The 18,109-nt window shown below is 38.4% G+C and overlaps 1 protein-coding gene and 1 long non-coding RNA gene across 3 annotated transcripts in view; one reads left to right on the forward strand and one right to left on the reverse strand.

The window, feature by feature from the left end:
* LOC310895032 (uncharacterized protein) overlaps positions 1 to 18,109 on the reverse strand; it is a 287,235-nt gene that overhangs the window by 87,333 nt on the left and 181,793 nt on the right. Inside the window, exons 6-7 of one of the 2 annotated variants that reach the window (XM_083825797.1) lie at positions 6,812 to 6,934; positions 384 to 1,878 (exon numbers count right to left, since the gene is read on the reverse strand). The exons of the other annotated variant lie outside the window; for it this stretch is intronic. Coding sequence (XP_083681923.1) covers positions 6,830 to 6,934 — 105 coding nt within the window. The 3' untranslated portion in view covers positions 384 to 1,878; positions 6,812 to 6,829. Of the gene's footprint in view, positions 1 to 383; positions 1,879 to 6,811; positions 6,935 to 18,109 lie in introns of those variants that run through there. 2 annotated transcript variants of the gene reach the window in all.
* Positions 2,888 to 8,310, forward strand: LOC310895033. The gene is made up of 4 exons (XR_014580382.1): positions 2,888 to 3,659; positions 3,993 to 4,052; positions 4,633 to 4,724; positions 7,280 to 8,310. It is a non-coding gene; the product is annotated as an uncharacterized lncRNA (long non-coding RNA).

Here is an 18,109-nt window from a genome sequence, read left to right on the forward strand (position 1 = left end):
GCTTAGAAGTGTGGTGCTGCAGTCAGAAGAGTCTGCATCTTGCTCTCTGCCCACCATTTTTTAAGGAGAGGGAGATTTGAAAACAGCAAGAATGATCATTTTAGCAGCAAAAACCTCTCTAAGAGCAAGGAGTTGCAAAACCACTTGCATGGAGATAAAAATTTACTTGTGAGCAAGTTAACATTAAGAAATAATGTTTTCCCTGAACATCTCTGACTGGCATTCTACCTGTCAATACAAGATAAAGATCTGACCACATGCTTTATTCACTCTCTAATTCGGTAATGTTCAACAGCTTAAGTTATTTCTTTAAATGCTATTTATATGCTGTCTGCCATCCAGCCTTTGCAGCACAAAGTGGGTGAAAAAAAGGTTAGATTTCATTTCTAGGAGCCTCTGAAGACTAGCACACTTCAATGGGGGTGAGTGAGCAGGTGATATACAGAAGCATATTCTGCACAGATGGAAGACGTTATAATATAAAATGTTATTTCAGTGATCAGTTTCTCCCTTGTGCAGAAAAGTATGTTCCAGATAAGCTTCAAAAACACATAGTTTAGCATCAGAGCAGGCATAACAGTTTATGCAGGTGGCTAAAAGAACTATAATCTTATTATGAGGAATTGTGTCATAGATGGAATTTCTTTATGTATTTAGGCCTTTATTTATAATCTTCATAAATCACCTGAACAGACAATTCAGCTTGGAAAACCTTAAACCTGCTGACAGCACAGAACTGCATATAGTGAAAAAAGTAGAACCAAGAGTTAAGAAGCAGTTCCTACTACAAAAGGAGAAAAAAATGGGTTGTTCTGTCAGCATCAGCTGACTAAAGTCATATGAAAGTAATATTGAGATATCCAGGGAAAGACAGTCACTGATTACTTAAAATGAGAAAATATTTAGGATAAAATAAAGGCAAAAGAAGTATGTACTATGCATGACCATTCTCTTCTTTAATTTCATTATGAAATTCTTATGTATTGTTGAAACTTAAACTCAGAACAAGCTGATAAATATTTTCTGTGTCTAAAAGCAGGTTTTTCTAAATCAAAGCTTGTTGTAAAGTTAAAAGCCTGCAGTTTAGAATAATTCCTACTGAATCACATTGAAAACACAAAACAACATGTAAACCAGAAGTTCATTATTTGTCCTTTTCTTCTCCACATGCCACACACTCCCCAACAGAATTGGTAATAAATCAGATACAATATTACAGGAATTTCTCCCATGTACAAGTACTCTGCCTCAGGCTCCAATCTCCTACTGACCATGGAGAAGTGCTCAAGGAAGTTGATGAAGCTTTAGTTAGGTTCATCTGTCTACCCAGAGACATTTTCAGAATATATTCAAAAGTCTGTTGTGTAAAGAAGCACAGATTTGTGACTCAAATTGGGATAGAAAAGGGGATAAAAATATCTTTTATGACTATCGCTAATGTATACAACTCGGAGCAGACAGAACTACTCGAACAATTTTGTCTCTGTCTCTTTTATCCACCAGCAATGGGCAAAGATTTGTCCGTCTGACAGAGTAAAGCATTGTCAAAAGAAAAATCCATGAAAAAAAGCCTTAGATTCCCCTAGCAATTAGCTATTTTCTTTTATCTTAAACAATTCCTCTACCTATACTTAAAACTATTCAGACACTCTTTCTCTTTGAAATACTTCTTATCCATCTAAACCAAATGTAAAAATACATAACTCATCAAAACTATTAAAAAAACCAACAACACACTAATAAATAAATAAGTCACACACACACCCCACCTGTCTCTGGTGTTTTCTGACAGACAGGAACAAAATTAGATTTTGTAAAGATCAGGAAATGACATTCCATCCACACACACTATAGTCTTCTGAAGCTGCTCTATAACTCCTGTGATTTGACAGGAAAAAGAAAAAAGAAAAAAAAAAGACACTTTACTGAAACATTCAATTAAACAATTTTGTTTCCACTTAGAAAGGTCACTCATCATATTCTCTTTTCAAAGCAGTCATTTTCTTTGCCTTGTATCTAATTAATTTAAACTTGGCATATATAATTCTTGAATGACAGCTTTTAACACATTTTGCAACTATAGATGATAATGGACAATTGTACTGTCTCTCTAAGGATTTTCCTACACAGAGAAGACCATTTACAGCAATCTAGGGTGTAAATTTATAGCACAGTCATCACTTCTTGTTAACTTCACCTGTAAACACTCAGTGCTTCCTACCCATGGGGTATTATGCCTTACTTTGCAAGTGGCATAAGTGGCTTCACAAAAAAGATGCTTGTAGTAGGCAGCAGAATTTTCCAGCCAGGCAGCGCCAAGTATTGAGAACCCTGTAAATTTATGCTCTAATTTATATTCATTAATTTTCACTAACTTGTCTGCATAGGCAAACTGTAATATCGCAAATCAAAGAAATACACTAAACATTTCATGGTGTCCGCTGCTTTCCACTTCATTGATCACATTATGCATACACATTCTAGTTGATTTTCATTCCCCAACAATCAAAATTGAACAGAAACTGCTTCAGAGTTTTTCCAACATGAGGTATTTGTCTTTCCTACTAATGCACAAGCATATCAACCTGGTTTTTTTTTTTCAGATAAAACCTTACCACAAGAAGCCAGGGAAAAGACAGAGTATAAATGGCAGACATGGAGGAGCTAGTCCAAACTGGGGTGTAGAGTTTCTCAAAATGTGTCTCCTTCCAAAATCTAATTTTTATTCCCTTATACTTCTGAGTCCCAAACATTAACTGAAACCGCCAGAACTGAAGAAGACTATCCCAAGGACACTCGGCCTTCAACAGAGGAAAACAGTGTTACTTTAAATATGAGATCTAAAGGGTGTGTAACTGGGGACACCAAGTGTGGAGGTACTCACTGCCATGGGCACCAAGCAGCCTAAACAGTCGTTCTCTGGGGTGAGGGGCAGGTGAGACATCCTCAGCAGATAAAAAGCATTAAGGCCACTGATGTAATCCAACGAATAAATAAGAGAACGATGCAATAGAGGTATGAAAAAGAAAAGCAGTATGATGCAACGATAAAAAATGTATGCAGATGCTGAGAATGATGTGGATGCTAAGTAAGGTCACAAAGAAATATAAGATATAGCAGATACTCAAAAAGGAATGTGAAGATTGTTTTTAAACATTAGGGAATTTATCCATTAAGATAGATGCTTCAAGGGAGGCTTGAAGTATCTCCAAATAGATCCTCTATATGAACAGATTTAGTGGCATGGGGTTAGTTGCTATTATAAAAATTACTTTAGTTTTTATAAGTTTCTGAATATAACCTTATTTTATTGTGGTCAAGATAATGTTAAAATGGTGGATTTTGTCTGCTTTGGAATTAAACTATTTCTTTTGACTTTTACCTACAGAAAAGCACACATCATCTTTTTCTCACATTGTCATTGCTGTGATGGTTATCATATATTTCTTCTTATGTTATCTTATGACAAGTACTACTCTCAGGTCTATTCAAAGAGTTGGAATTTAAAGATCAAGCCTCTGTCTGTTTCCAGACTTGCTGAGAACACAGGATGAATATGGGTATGGAGAAAGGTTTATCTGTTAAGACAGTTTTGAATTTTATGGATAAATGTATATGTGGACAGCTTGGCTTATTGAAAAAGTTTCACTTGCTATCTGGTAAGTAACTGTTTATGTGATCTGAAATCATTCAGTTTTTTTGTTTGTTTGTTTGTTTTTGGTATTTCATGACTGAATGTCAGACCTAACTTAAAGCATGGCTAAAAAAAAAAAACATCTGCCAACTTTTGAAGAGTCATTAGTCAAGTAAATTAGCATCCAGTTGAATAAATGGAGAATATTGGTTCTTAAGTGCAATTTCAGAAAATATGTTCACATTGCTAAAGTCAAATATACAATAAATTATAACTCATTTTCTGTGTAATACATTTCATGCTTTGTAAAGAAATCTAGGCATATGTTTACAATAATAATGGTATGTATCATTTGCAGTGTTCTGCATTTACATGTAGCTCACCAGACACTTGATCTCACAACAAAGTTTTGATGAAGGTATGTATTTTTTCATTTTTAAACAGGGAGAATGAAGCACAGTATTCAGAAGGATGTCATCAGCTTTAAAAAAAAAAATAATCAGATGAAGTACTTTCATCTTCTACTACTGTTTGCACCTCCAGTGTCACTAAAGTAAAGTTACTAACTTCTTTCAAATGAGAACATTCAGGTTGAGCTCTTCTCAGCTCAGACAGGTGCTTCAGATTATTTGAAGCATCGTATTTCAGAAAATTTTACTGCTTCCTCTATATACCTTATCAGGGAAGAAGATAATCGTAAAACATTTGAAAATGTTACTCCAGAGTTACAAAATTAATTGATGGACTTGTGAAAGGGATGTTAATTGAAAGTACTTTTAAAATCCATTTTAGCAAAGTGCAGTCTATTTCATCCACTGATGAGTACAGATTTCTTTCAGATGAGCCTCTGTATTGCAACTTCTCTTCTTCAGATGAACACAATGAAAATATTGTATTTTATTTCATATTCGGTATGTTTACATGGCTAAGAAAAAAGAGCAACATTGTATTTCCATTTGTAATTCTTACTTTTTTTGTGTGTTTCCTATCCTAAACAGGCAGTTTGTACATCAACCAAACAGTTCATTGGCCTGTTCCTTCTTCTTCTTCTTAAACGCAGCCAGATGCCAGCTGTAGTCTGATTTACCAGGTAGGCACAGCAGCTGATCTGGTGACAAACAGCAAAGCTGGGAAGCACCAGACCTATTGCACACATTCAAATCAACAGCAGTGCTTGCACAGCCCTGACAGAAAGGCCAAGCTGAAGGACATGACCACTCCTTCCCACGGGGAGAGGTTCAGTGATGTGGCAGCATGAAAGATTGGGGGCTAGTGAGACATGCAGCCAAGTACATAACAACGGGTTCACCATTTCTGTACATATCTTCTAACTCTAATTTCTGGGTTGGTGCTTCTTTCTCATGGTACATCTCACTGCACTCTTTGCACACTGGGTAGCAGCTGAGCTACTCTCTTTGTCTTTGAGTAGTGAGCAACATATTTCTATATATTTTATTCTTAATTAAAGGGATATCTTTGTCTTGCTACATCTTGCCAACATTAGCTCATCTGTCCAATTCCAGCTGAAGCCAGCAAGAAGAGAGCCACTTTACTTTTGCAGGTAGAGCTCAGGAGAATTTACACGTATTTCCCATTACTGTCAAGTTCTGTTATGTACAGAAGAAACAGTAATCTGTGCCTCCAAGAACAAAAAAAAATCAGAAAATTGCAGCAGTAATACGTGCAATATGAAAGAGACCCAATATGAGTGAGAGAGTTTTCTCTTAATTATTATTCCTTGCTTACGTAGGTATTTGTGTACTGGTATAAAAAGCAGTCAATTCTCTGTGCAGATCAGTTATTGTATGATGCTATAAAACCTTCTGCTGTTTTTGATTTTGGGATTGGGAAGCTGACAAGCTGCTTTTGTTCCTGAGTTTATAAATAGGAGGTTATATTTTAGTAAACTAAATAAAAGTTTTCCTTAATAATTATTCTTCTCATTACTCAGGCTTGGTTGTGCCATTTGCAACACTAATTAGTTGTTCAATGAAGTTTCAAAACTGTATTCCATTGAGGGAGGTAATGTTAGTATAAATCATAACAAGTAATGACATTACAGGAAGTTTATTTTCTCTGCTACACTCAAGTCCATGTATAATAAGTCAACACAAAGATTTAGTAGAAATACCTGTTACAGCATTCACAAATATACTGTTCCTTTTAGGAGGAATATAGCTGTTTAATAAAATCTTTTTACCTATTTTCCTATATGGAATATGATAAAACAGAACTTTTGCTTTAAAATAAAACTAACAAAAAATACCTAAAATTCACCCGACAGCTGAGGTATCAATAATCTCAGTTTAAATTCTGGTCTATTGACTGAGCCTAGAGACCTTCTTTCATTTATATCTGGTGATTTCTATACCAGAATTAAAAGGAAGATTTTCTGTAACAATTTCTCTAACTTTTTTTTTTGCCTGTATATACTGGGGAGAAGAGTTAGAAAAACCTTCTTATAGATACTGTACTATATAACTAAATTATTTATGAATGGATTGCATTTTAGTACTTTAAAGGAGGCAGAGCTGATGTTGTCCTTTAACCATTTCATATTCTTTTAAAGAGCTGACTAGAGAATGAAATGTCTCAGAATTCTGAAATTTTATTGAAACAAATGGCTCTGAATGAAAAAAAAAAGTTTTAAATATTGATTTAAAACATGATCATATTGGATGTTTGCTTCTTAATGTTGAAAACATTAGCAAAATGATATTAGAAAAATGAGGAAAATCAAAAAGTCTCAGAGAAAAGCTCTGCTATGATGTTTGTTTGAAATGTTTGCTTTTCCTCATAAGGTGTTTCTGGAGGTATGAGGGAGCATATCACTTGTAATCCATAATGGTTTTGTTCATAATCTCCTCTTTCTTCCCTTTTTTTCTTCTTCCCTTCTTTCCTCCATTCTAATTTTCTTGGCTATGGTAGGAGCCCAGTGAACCTGGGATTGCCCTTCCACATCTACCTCAAGACTCACCTGAGTTATTTTCAGGTGCATATATTATCAATGCAAGTGAATGAACTAATCCTTCAGGAAAAATGTCCACAGGCTGCCTCAATGAAAACTGAAATCCCCTGCTGATTCAGGGTCAATCTTGTCTCTGCACAGTACCCGGTCACATCTCCAATTCCAAACCAGCTTTTATTTTATCCCCCTAATTTCTATGAAGCTGTTACCTTGAGAGCACTGCAGCTTCAGTTCTGGATTTCACTAGTGCCATCACCATTCTTCCAGCATTTGGAATATGGCTCACAGTGACATACTTTCAAGATACTTTTTTTATGCAAAAGTAGTGATAGCTGAAATAGAAAAACAAAGAAACAGGTCACTGTCCAGAAGGCTGGTGTATCACAATAGCTCTATTTCAAATGCAACAAGATATACCTTGAAGTCACTGTTCAGTCCCTACTGCTGAAGTATATTGGACCAAAGGTGTAGAAGTGAGATACTTCACATTCTCCACAATCTGTGAAGAATGCAGGAGTATCAGCATCTCCTCAAGGAAGCGCTCTGGGCCACGTATTTCACATATAAATGCTCACTGTTTGGCTGCTTATTTTAGACAGCTGTTTGTTATAATTACTGCTAGGAAACTTTAAGTCTTTTCTGACTCTTCTTTTCTTTACTTCTTTATATCCATACAGGTATCCGGAGATGCCAGCAAATATATATATATATCATTCCCATTACTGTCTTTCCCATCTCTATACACATTCTTCATATGGATTTGATGGCTAGGACTGACACTATTCTTCATCAAGATACTATCTAGAGATCTGTAATCCTCACAGATCATGCTCCCACCTGAGCAGAGCTTTCTCTTTGGAAACTTTTCCTTAGTCTTAGTAGTGTGGCAGCATTCAGGCTCCCTAAGTACTTAATTCACCCTTTCTTTATATGGAAGGTAGTAAACTTTTCACAATTACTAAAACTGTATAATAAAGGCCAAAACACAAAGACTCATATGTGACCCTAATGTATTGATACTCCATCCGTTTAACCCATGCTTTTCACAAAGTCCATCATTATTCCTTATTGAGACATAGTCAGCAGGACAGAGATTTTAATGGCCGTTAGGATGTTAAAATTCCACAGATTGTGAAACCATATCAGCTTTCAAACTATGTTTATGAGTTGCAGTCCTATGAGACACTGAAAATCAATTTTCTTCTAGCTAAATGAACCATGAGGTTCCTAGGTCCTTCTGAGACTTTGATCTCATGATATTTTGTATTTCTGAGTCATGATTTACTTGTTGAAATCACTTGCTGCTATTATTAACTCCACTTAGTTTTTGCTCTGAATGATGTCACTATCAAGAATAAAATATAGGCTCTTTTATTCTTTTAATTTACAAGGAAAAATTGTAAATGAACAATAACCTTTTCTTTTCTACCATGTGTTCTACTAAGGTAAATATCCAAAACAAGACCAAAAGAAAGACATTGCCTTTCAATAATATCACATTTTGATTTTTTAAGTAACCCTATAAAGTAAAGAGAGTAGATTTTAAAAGTTTTTTAAAAATACCTTTCTCTTGTACAAATGTAATCTCAGTTTGTTAAATTGTATGATAAAATATACAACAATGTAATTTCCACTAAAATCCTCAAAACCTATTCATGACTAATGAGGCTTAATTTGTGAAATATTACACTCAGATTCCAGGCCATAATATTTTCCTTGTGTGCTTTTTTTTGTTTGTTTGTTTGTTTGTTTGTTTTTCCATAACATTAAAGATCTCTTTCCAAGGTTGAAGAGAAAACAAAATAAACTTGCTAACATAAATTATTGTATATGTGTTATGTCAGAGGGCAGTTAAAGCCATATGCAAGTTTACCAGAAGAAGAAAGGATTAGAAGGTGATAATGCCTCCTGCTACTCTCTTATGGTCAGAATCACACAAGGGAATAGAGAAGAATGTTTGAGACCATCTAAGGAACTTGGAGGTGCACAAGTCCAAGGGACATGATGAAATACATCCATGGGTCCTGAGGGAACTGGTGGATGAAGTTGCTATGCTACTATCTATTATTTGAGAAGTCATGGCAGCCTGGTGAAGTTCCACCTACCGGAAGAGGGGAAACATAATGACCATGTTTAAAAAAGGGAGAAAAGGAAGACCTGGGGAACTACAGGCCATTCAGTCTCACCTCTGTGCCTGGCAAGATCATGGAGCAGATCATCCTGGAAACTATACTAAGGCACACGGAAAACAAAGAGGTGATTGGTGACAGCCAATATGGCTTCACTAAGGGCAGACTGTGCCTGGCAAATCTAATGGCCTTCTACCATGGGTTTACAGCATTGGTGGATGGGGAAGGGCAACTGACATCTACCTGGACTTGTCCAAAGCATTGTACATGATATCTTTGTCTCTAAATTGGAAAGACATGGATCTGATGGATAGACCACTCAATGGGTAAGGAATTGGCTGGATGGTCACACTCTTGAGGTAAATGGCTCAAAAGGGACTCTTTGTCAGGGACTGTAGGGATAGGATAAGGAGTAATGGTTTTAAATGAAAAGCGAGAAGATTTAGATTAGACATTAGGAAGAAATTCTTCACACAGAGAGGGGTGAGGCACCAGATGGAACAGGCTGCCCAGAGAAGCTGTGGATGCCCCATAGAATCATAGAATCATAGAATATCCCGAGTTGGAAGGGACCCATAAGGATCATCGAGTCCAACTCCTGGCACCACACAGGTCTGCCCAAAAATTCAAACCATGTGACTAGGTGCACGGTCTAAAAGCTTCTTAAACTCCGACAAGCTTGGTGCAGTGACTACTTCCCTGGGGAGCCTGTTCCAGTGTGTGACAACCCTCTTGGTGAAGAACCTCTTCCTGATGTTCAGCCTGAACCTCCCCTGCCACAGTTTGACACCATTCCCTTGGGTCCTATCACTGGTCACTAAAGAGAATAGATCGGCGCCTGCCCCTCCACTCCCCCTTGCGAGAAAGCTGTAGACTGTGATGAGGTCCCCCCTCAGCCTCCTCTTCTCCAGGCTGAACAGGCCAAGTGACCTCAGCCGCTCCTCGTACGTCTTCCCCTCTAGGCCCTTCACCATCTTAGTAGCCGAGGAAAGGTTGGACCTGGTGTGTAGGGACATGGTTTAGTGGGTGACATTGGTAGTAGGGTGATGGTTGGACCAGATGGTCTTGAAGGTCTTTTCCAACCTTAATTTTTCTATCATTCTATGATTCTATGATCCTGCTCTTACAAAACTCCCATCACTGAGGCTAGAACTGAGGGTTTGGTTGCACAAATGTCTGTATTACACATTTAGAGTCCATATGACACAGAGTCTTTGAGAAGACCGGCTCATCAAACAAACAAATAAAAACAACAACAACAACAAAACAACCTGTAACAAATCCTCATGGTAACTATAGGTGAAGTTCATTTGATGTAGGAGTTTCACTTCCACGTCAAAACAAAAGGCTTTGGAAAAACCTCAGTAGTGTTGCTGTCTCGTGGTTGGCAGAACAGAAAGAGATGAAGAGGGAAAGAGCAAGCTCTGAAGGGCTGCTTGTCTCAGTTTGACTATACATAGGCAAGGAAGTGAATGGATCCTTGACCTGTCTCTTCTCATGGCACCTGTGAGGTTATTTTACACCCAAAGCTGAATGGGTGTAAAAAGTGAGAGATCATGTTCCAAGAAGTTCCTGGTTCTTGGTCAGCAGCAGCATGTGCTGCTCTAGAGCTGAGTGGTATCTGGCCAAATCATTATGGGGGAACTAACGCAATACTGAATTAAAAAAGTAAAGCACTTTCCTGAATAAAAGTGCCCAAGATGATCATGACAAGGCTACGCTGGAGCCTGCCACAGTGGTGACTGTTCCAATTGGTAACGGGTAACAATTCCAATATTTTATTGTGTTATCATTTTTGCAATTATGCTTCTCACTATTTGTTTTACATTCACTTTTTATCCCTACCTCCATCAGCTATGTGTGCTATCCATCTATCACTGTTTTGTTTTATCGTAATTACTCAGTTTTTATTTTTCTGATATTCAACTTTATCCTTGCCGAAACCAGGACACACCACAACACATGGTATAGAATATCCCTTTGGTCAGTTGGGGTTACCTGCGCTGTTTCTGTCCCCTCCCAGCTCCTCATGCACCCGTAGCCTACTTGCTGGCAGGGCAGTGTGAGAAGCTGAAAAGTCCTTGACTCAGTGTAAGCACTGCTCTTCAACAATTAAAACAAGTAGGAGACATTTCTTCTCAGAAAGAGTGGTCAGGCATTGGAAGGGTTTGCCCAGGGAAGTGGTGGAGTCACCATCCCTGAGGGTGTTCAAGGAAAGGTTGTGCCTGGTGCTTAGGGACATGGTTTGGTGGGTGACATAGGTGACAGGGCGATGGTTGAACCAGATGATCTTGGAGGTCTTTTCCAACCTTAATGTTTCTATGATTCTATGTTACACTGATCAGAGGCTAGAGCCTGAGCTGGAAAAGGTCATGTGGAACACATTGAACAAGGTAGATAAGGCTGCAATTTGCAAGGTCCTGCAGTTTTGCCACCTAACCTAATCCATAAAAGTGGCCTAAAAGAAAGCTGGAGAGGGACTCTATCAGGGAGTGTAGCGATGGAAAAAGGAATAATGGCTTTGAACAAATGGATGGGAGATTTAGATTAGATGTGATGTCAGGAAGAAATTCTTCACACAGAGCACAAAGCGCACATGGGAATTAAGGGCGAAGATGCACCTTGCTTCTTTTCCATAAAGTATAGAATGAAATTACATAAAAAACAGTGTTAAAAATAGACTCAAGGCACAGGATGGGAGGTGGAGGGCAGTCCTGTGGCCAAGGGGCAGCCTTTCTCTCTGGCAAGCCAAATGGCCCAGGGGAGCAAGCCCCAGAAAAGGGGCCCTCAGCCCCCCAACCCTCCTTCTTCCATGTGAGGGCATCTTCCAGCCCGCTCCCAACACAGCTGCCTTTGGCCATGCGTGGGCCACTCCATCACAGAGGCTTGCTGAGGTCACAGTGGCCACCACTGCCCTGCCTGTGCTCTGGGCCCAATAAAATAGGTCCCCCTGCAGCTGTCCCACCATTTGCTGAGCTTCTAGGCACTCTGACAGCCAACTTGTGTGGCAGGAAGAGCCGAAGCAGCAAGGTGAGCGGCAGCCCTTCTCGGTGTGAGAGAACAGTGATGCAGTCCAAGGAAGCACTGAGAAGGAGGGCACCTAATGGGGAGGAGAAGTGTCATGGGCAGACGGATAGCGCCTGCAGCACAAGAGACACATGTGCTCAGGGGACCTCTGGTGTGCAGCCCACAGACACTTGTAAGAGATACTACTGGCACCGCAATGACACGGGGAACAGGCCGCCCCCTCAACCATACATCAACAGGGGACCTGGGCCTTCCCATTGGCGCAACGGTGGCATGGGGCGAAGGCAGGAGCATCAGGCAGACAGCCGCATGGAGCAGAGCCATGCCCGTAGTCCAGAACACAGTGTGGGACCCAACTATGGCCGTAAACCAGACGGCAGCGTCAAACCCACAAATGGAAATCAACCAGATGGTGGCATGGGACCTAGGGGTGGACCTGGACGACCCCCTGGTTCAGCACCCTGGCCTGAAAACATTCTGGATGGAAGGCATCCCATTTGGGATGAGAGAGAATAGATCGGTGCCTGCCCCTCCACTCCCCCTCGCGAGAAAGCTGTAGACTGTGATGAGGTCCCCCCTCAGCCTCCTCTTCTCCAGGCTGAACAGGCCAAGTGCCCTCAGCCACTCATACGTCTTCCCCTCTAGGCCCTTCACCATCTTCGTTGCCCTCCTATGGACACTCTCCAACAGTTTAGTGTCCTTTTTGTACTGTGGTGCCCAGAACTGCACACAGTACTCGAGGTGAGGCCGCACCAGCGCAGAGTAGAGCAGGACAATCACTTCCCTCGACCGACTAGCAATGCCGTGCCTGATGCATCCCAGGATACGGTTGGCCCTCCTGGCTGCCAGGGCACACTGCTGGCTCATATTCAGCTTGCTGTCAACCACAACCCCCAGACCCCTCTCTGTGGGGCTGCTCTCCAGCATCTCGTCGCCCAGTCTGTATGTATAGCCAGGGTTGCCCCTTCCCAGGTGCAGGACCTGGCACTTGCTTTTGTTAAACTTCATGCAGTTGGTGATTGCCCAGCTCTCCAATCTGTCCAGATCTTTCCCACCCTCAACAGAGTCAACAACTCCTCCAAGTTTGGTGTCATCAGCAAATTTGCTCAGAACACCTTCTAGTCCTACATCCAAATCATTTATAAAAACATTGAAGAGGACTGGCCCTAAAATGGAGCCTTGGGGGACCCCAGTAGTGACCGTCCACCATCCTGATGTGGCCCCATTCAGCACAACCCTTTGAGCCCTGCCTGTCAGCCAATAGCTCACTCATTGTATGACGTTTTTGTTTAGCTGTATGCTGGACATTTTAGCTGTATGCTGGACATGTTTACCTGTATGCTGAACATCCCTGGACGTGTTCAGGGCCAGGCTGCATGGAGCTTTTGAGCAACCTGGTCTGGTGGGATGTGTCCCTGCCCATGGCAATGGCATTGGAATTTGATGATCTTTAAGGTCCCTTCCAACCCACACCATTCTATGATCCTATGACTAAATGTGAATCCTCCTCCCAACTAAACCAAAATGATAGTTGCTTTTAGACTTAATACTCACGTTCTTTCAAACACTATATATTCTGTAAATACAATTTGTATTTCTTTAAGCAAAGGTAACAGTTACACAGCTTTATGACTGAATTCACTGGAATTAATTATATATATTAAAATAACAACTGTAAAAATTATTTCTCGTTATCAGAAGTGTTACATGAATAGCAGTTAATTAGTGTTAAGAAATGAAATCCTAGCTTCAATTTCTGTTTGCTTTAATCCCACAAGCTTTTATTTCTGTATTTCTAATAAATTCTGTATTTCTATTTATTTCTAATAAATAAAAAAGCATTACTTAATGTATATGACCTCTATTATGACTTTTTAAATAAGAGCTATCTTGTGTAAAACATGGGGATTGGCAGAGAGGTGACATGAATGTCACTGTAACCAGAATTTTATCTTAACTTTGTAGACTTAAACTACATATGTATGAAATGTTAAAATGTAGTCATTTATAAATTATGGATCTTGTAAATCATTTAACATCTAGAGAATTTAAGAAGGGATGCAATTTAATTGTTTTCAGGGTCTGTTCTAGAAACCATTTATATCTATGGGATTCAGTTCATTAGTTGCAGTAGATTTTGCATCAGTCCCACAAATGCCTAAACTACATGAAATAATCATAAAGTAAAATTTTATCCTAAAGGTCCCTTTAATACTTTGTTTATGATCAATGTTTACTTTAAATTTCACAAATGAGATGAGAGCTTCATTTTAACTGAATAAATGCAATGGAATGAAATGAAACCTCAACCATGACTTCGTTCCAGTGTTTGTATGGCACACAGAGAATAGTAACAACAAAATTATTCATCATTACTTGAGTAGTCACTAGGATTGAGTGACAACATGAAGTCAATTGTTTTGCATCAGTAAGTGACCTAACAAATAGAAATGTGCAGAGTATTCAATATGCTGTCTTACTACATCATGAGTTTTAGCAAAACTTCTCCTTAAGTAATTTTATGCTGATTCACTTGAGAAAAAAAAAAATAGATTGAAGACTAACAGGCTGTCAGCTATATTTTTTTTTCCTTTACTTTAATGTTAGCTGTCTTTTATTCCTCTAGAAAACAGCATGTAAAATCAGTAAACATGAATTTATTCTTCTGGCTAAACAATGGTCAAGCTGATTTCTTAGTTCGATATAATTAATTAATTCAATATTTTCAAAAGGAATATTAGAATGACAAGATTTGACCTTGAACATATGTCACCCATTTGTTAAAAATCCTTGAAATACCTCTGCAGAATACTGCTATTGACATGTTAGTTATAACATAGGAAATAATGAAAATTGCAACAGAATTACTTAGTTTCCCATTCAGAAGCTGGTAAGAAAGAGTTAATTGGTACCTTCCCTTCTCAAGACAGGACATTGTAGGAATGCCTATGAACCTATGAAAAATTAATTAATTGACTTGTGGCATGCTACATTCAGGATGTGCTTTATTGAGATGGAGTTAAATTTGGCATTAAGACGGAAAGAAGGATAATTCTTAAAAAGATTTTGAGTTGACAGCTGCAGTCCTACATATTTTCTGTCAAAACTCATTTTCAGGAAGACTGCTTTCTATAGAAAAGTTATGTTTTTAATCAAAAGGGCCACTTTTACAAAATCTGAACACCTAAAACGAGGGTTGTAGTTATATAGCACACGAGGTGAAAGCTGTCCAGAGAGCCCTGGCTACAGAACGGGACGACAGTCTGACCCAGGTTTACAGGCATTTCCATGGGGCACTGTGTTGACCAGCCAGATGTGATGTGTTTCTACAGTGCAAAGTACGTAAGACACCCAGTCCCAAATGTGTCCTCTAAATTACCCTGGAACCATAACCAGAAGCAATTCCTGTCATTATTTTCAGTTGGGAAACTGAGGCAGAAAGCAATTGATTTCCCACACATCATGGAAGGCTGCGCAGACCTAGAAATGGTATCTTGCTTAATTCAGCAATAGTTCTAAAACCAGAGTATCAATTATATTGCATTACAAGTTTTGAGTGTTCTGTCATCCCATCCATGAGGACATTTTTACGTGAAGGAACAATTTTCCAGGGTCTTTATTATGTGCCCAGCTTCAGCACTGATGTCCTGTATAAAGCTGGACTCATTATTTTTCTCTCTGACTTCTTTTTCTTTACCATCAAATACAGGTTAATTATACTTGCCTATCTTTGTGATATCCTTCCAGAGCTATGTTCTATTAGTGCTAAGAATTGCTGATCATTTATTTTAAAATAATTCAATAAGAGGTTTAAGTTCATGGTTTGTGTAAAGAAAAAAATCTTTTTTTTCCTTTTTTTTCTCTTTTTCTTTTTCTAATTTCTTGGTGTATTCATCAATGTCACATAAATTTTAGTGACATATTCATGATACAAATCACATATCTTGTCAATCACTAGCAGAATATAGTTCAAGATCTCAAGAATAGCTTATTCTGTTGAATAATTGTACAATAGGTAATATTAGCTCCAAAAGAACTATGAAAAGATGAAAAAAAAAAAAAAAAAAAAAAGGAAAGGGATCTTCCTTCCTGGTGAGAGAGGCATGGAGGTATTGGCCAGCTAGTCATCATTGTGATGCAGATCGATGTTATCCAAGGATGCAATAAATTACGTGTTATTGGTAAGGACAGCAAAATACCTAGCAGGTATTCATTAAAGTTATTGTGGAGGGAGATGTTTCCCAAGGTTAACTGTGGGAATGATTTAGGTACTCCACAAAGAGACATGGAAAGACCTTGCTTTGTTTAGCCTAGTCAAATGGAAGTTGACTAGGCATTACTGAGGTAAAAAATAAAGATAATATAAACATGTGATTAAATAGATCCTTCAATAATATACAGAAACATACAATGATAATGAATAAGCTTAGAACTGAATTTCTAACCCCTACGAGCTACGATTCACGGTAAGTTTTTAGCCTTTGTGGCACAGGACATGTTCCATTTTTTGAGATCAAATAGGAGCTTTATTTGGCAAATGTTCTGTCATTGCAAGAATTCGAGATGTTGGTAACATCCAAGGTATTTCCTCTCTCTTTCCTACAGTATTTTAGTTATGAATTTTGATCTTTTACTGCATGTCTTAGCATCATTGCAAAAGGTGCATTAAAGTGTATTCTGCAGACCTGTCTAATATAGACATCTTTTATATGCATTTACAAACTTTTGGATGGTATGGTTACCACACACTTCTGTGTTCCTGGCTGTTACCTAATCACTTCCTTGAAAGATTTTCATACTTGCTCCAGATAGTAGCTGTCTGTAAATGTGTCACTGTGGAAACAAAATCAAAGTGTTCTCTGCCATCCAACATTTGCTGCTAATAACAGTAAACAAAAAAGCACGGTGTCTTTCAGAGCATTTCATCTTTTTATTTATATAACAAAAAAGTTAAAATGGAAACAAATAAAACCGAGTAACTGTAGTTACTCAGATGAATTACTACATTTATTAGCAAATTTTCTTCATCTTTTAGCTTGATCACTGTTTAGTAATGACAAAGTGAAAATTGCCTTTCCTCACAAAGATTACAAAAACAGCATTTTCTCCTCTGAGCAAGTAATGAGATTGAACTCAGGTCTTCCATAAATGTATTTAAAAAGTTTAATTATTTCTGAAATGCATAATGGGAGAAGTTAGTGAAAACAACATTTGGGGAATGGAGGATCACAACTGTACGATAGGACGTACCTGACAGAATCCTTGCAGCCTCCATGGGCTAAGCTGTTTTGCATAGCTGTGTTGTTACCTTCAGAGGCAGATAATCCGTCACCTCCTCAGTAGGAGGTATGGGAAATAAGAAACTATCGGAAGGGGAAAATAATAGTAATAACAGTAACAACAGGAATAAAAATAGAAAAAAAAACAATAATAGTAAGGATTTGCAAGTCAGGGATAATGTGTTCTATCTCAATCTTGCTGAGTTTGCAAGCCTTGCAAGGCTGTATTTTGACACATGCTGAGATTCAAACCATTCAGCAGACAAAGGATAAAGAAAAAGTACTTGGTTTGCCTTTCTGCAAGACCTTTTCACAGATAGCCGTGGCAAATTGAATTTCTATGCCCATAAAATAAATAAATAAATAAATCAGAAACCAAAACTAAAAAATAATGCTACAGAGATGAAGGAGAATGACTTTTCTCTATTCCTGATGGCATCTATTCCCAGCTTCTTCAAGATGCTGCAGTCTCACCAGTAAACTTTTGCAGGAGGAACAGACTCACATTCTGTTTTCTGCCCTCAATTTGGCAGATCATGATTAGCTCTAAAGAATCCTCTCTGCCTTTATCTTCTATGTTAATATATCATAAAGCAGTAGCACAGCAACTTGATGAGAGTTATACATGTCCATCTGCCTGAAAGAGAATGTAACAAAGCGGAATTTGGGTCAAAGTAGGAAGAAGAGGAAGAGTAAATTTTGTCTTTCCTCAGTGGTTGCAAGGATACCACCAGGAAGCATGTTTCTTCATGTACTTCAATTGACTTGCTTCTGATCTATTAGTACTTCATGGATAATAAAAGAACCCTAAGGAAGGAGCCTTATAATTACTAGTTTCGTAAAGAAAAGCTTTACCCCTTCCTTAAAATAGATTTAGCATAGCTGATGATACAATCTTGTTACAATCCCACACAAAGACATACTGAAAACAGGGAGAAGCACTGGGGAGTCACAAAGTCTTGGAGCACAACCCAGCAAGCAGTGGATGATAAACACAAGATAGCATCACATAAACTGCAAAAGTGATGCAAATCCACATACCCACAAAATTATTTTACAGTGATAAATAGAT

Source organism: Anser anser (assembly GCF_964211835.1).
Source record: "Anser anser genome assembly, chromosome: 2".
Taxonomy (NCBI): domain Eukaryota; kingdom Metazoa; phylum Chordata; class Aves; order Anseriformes; family Anatidae; genus Anser; species Anser anser.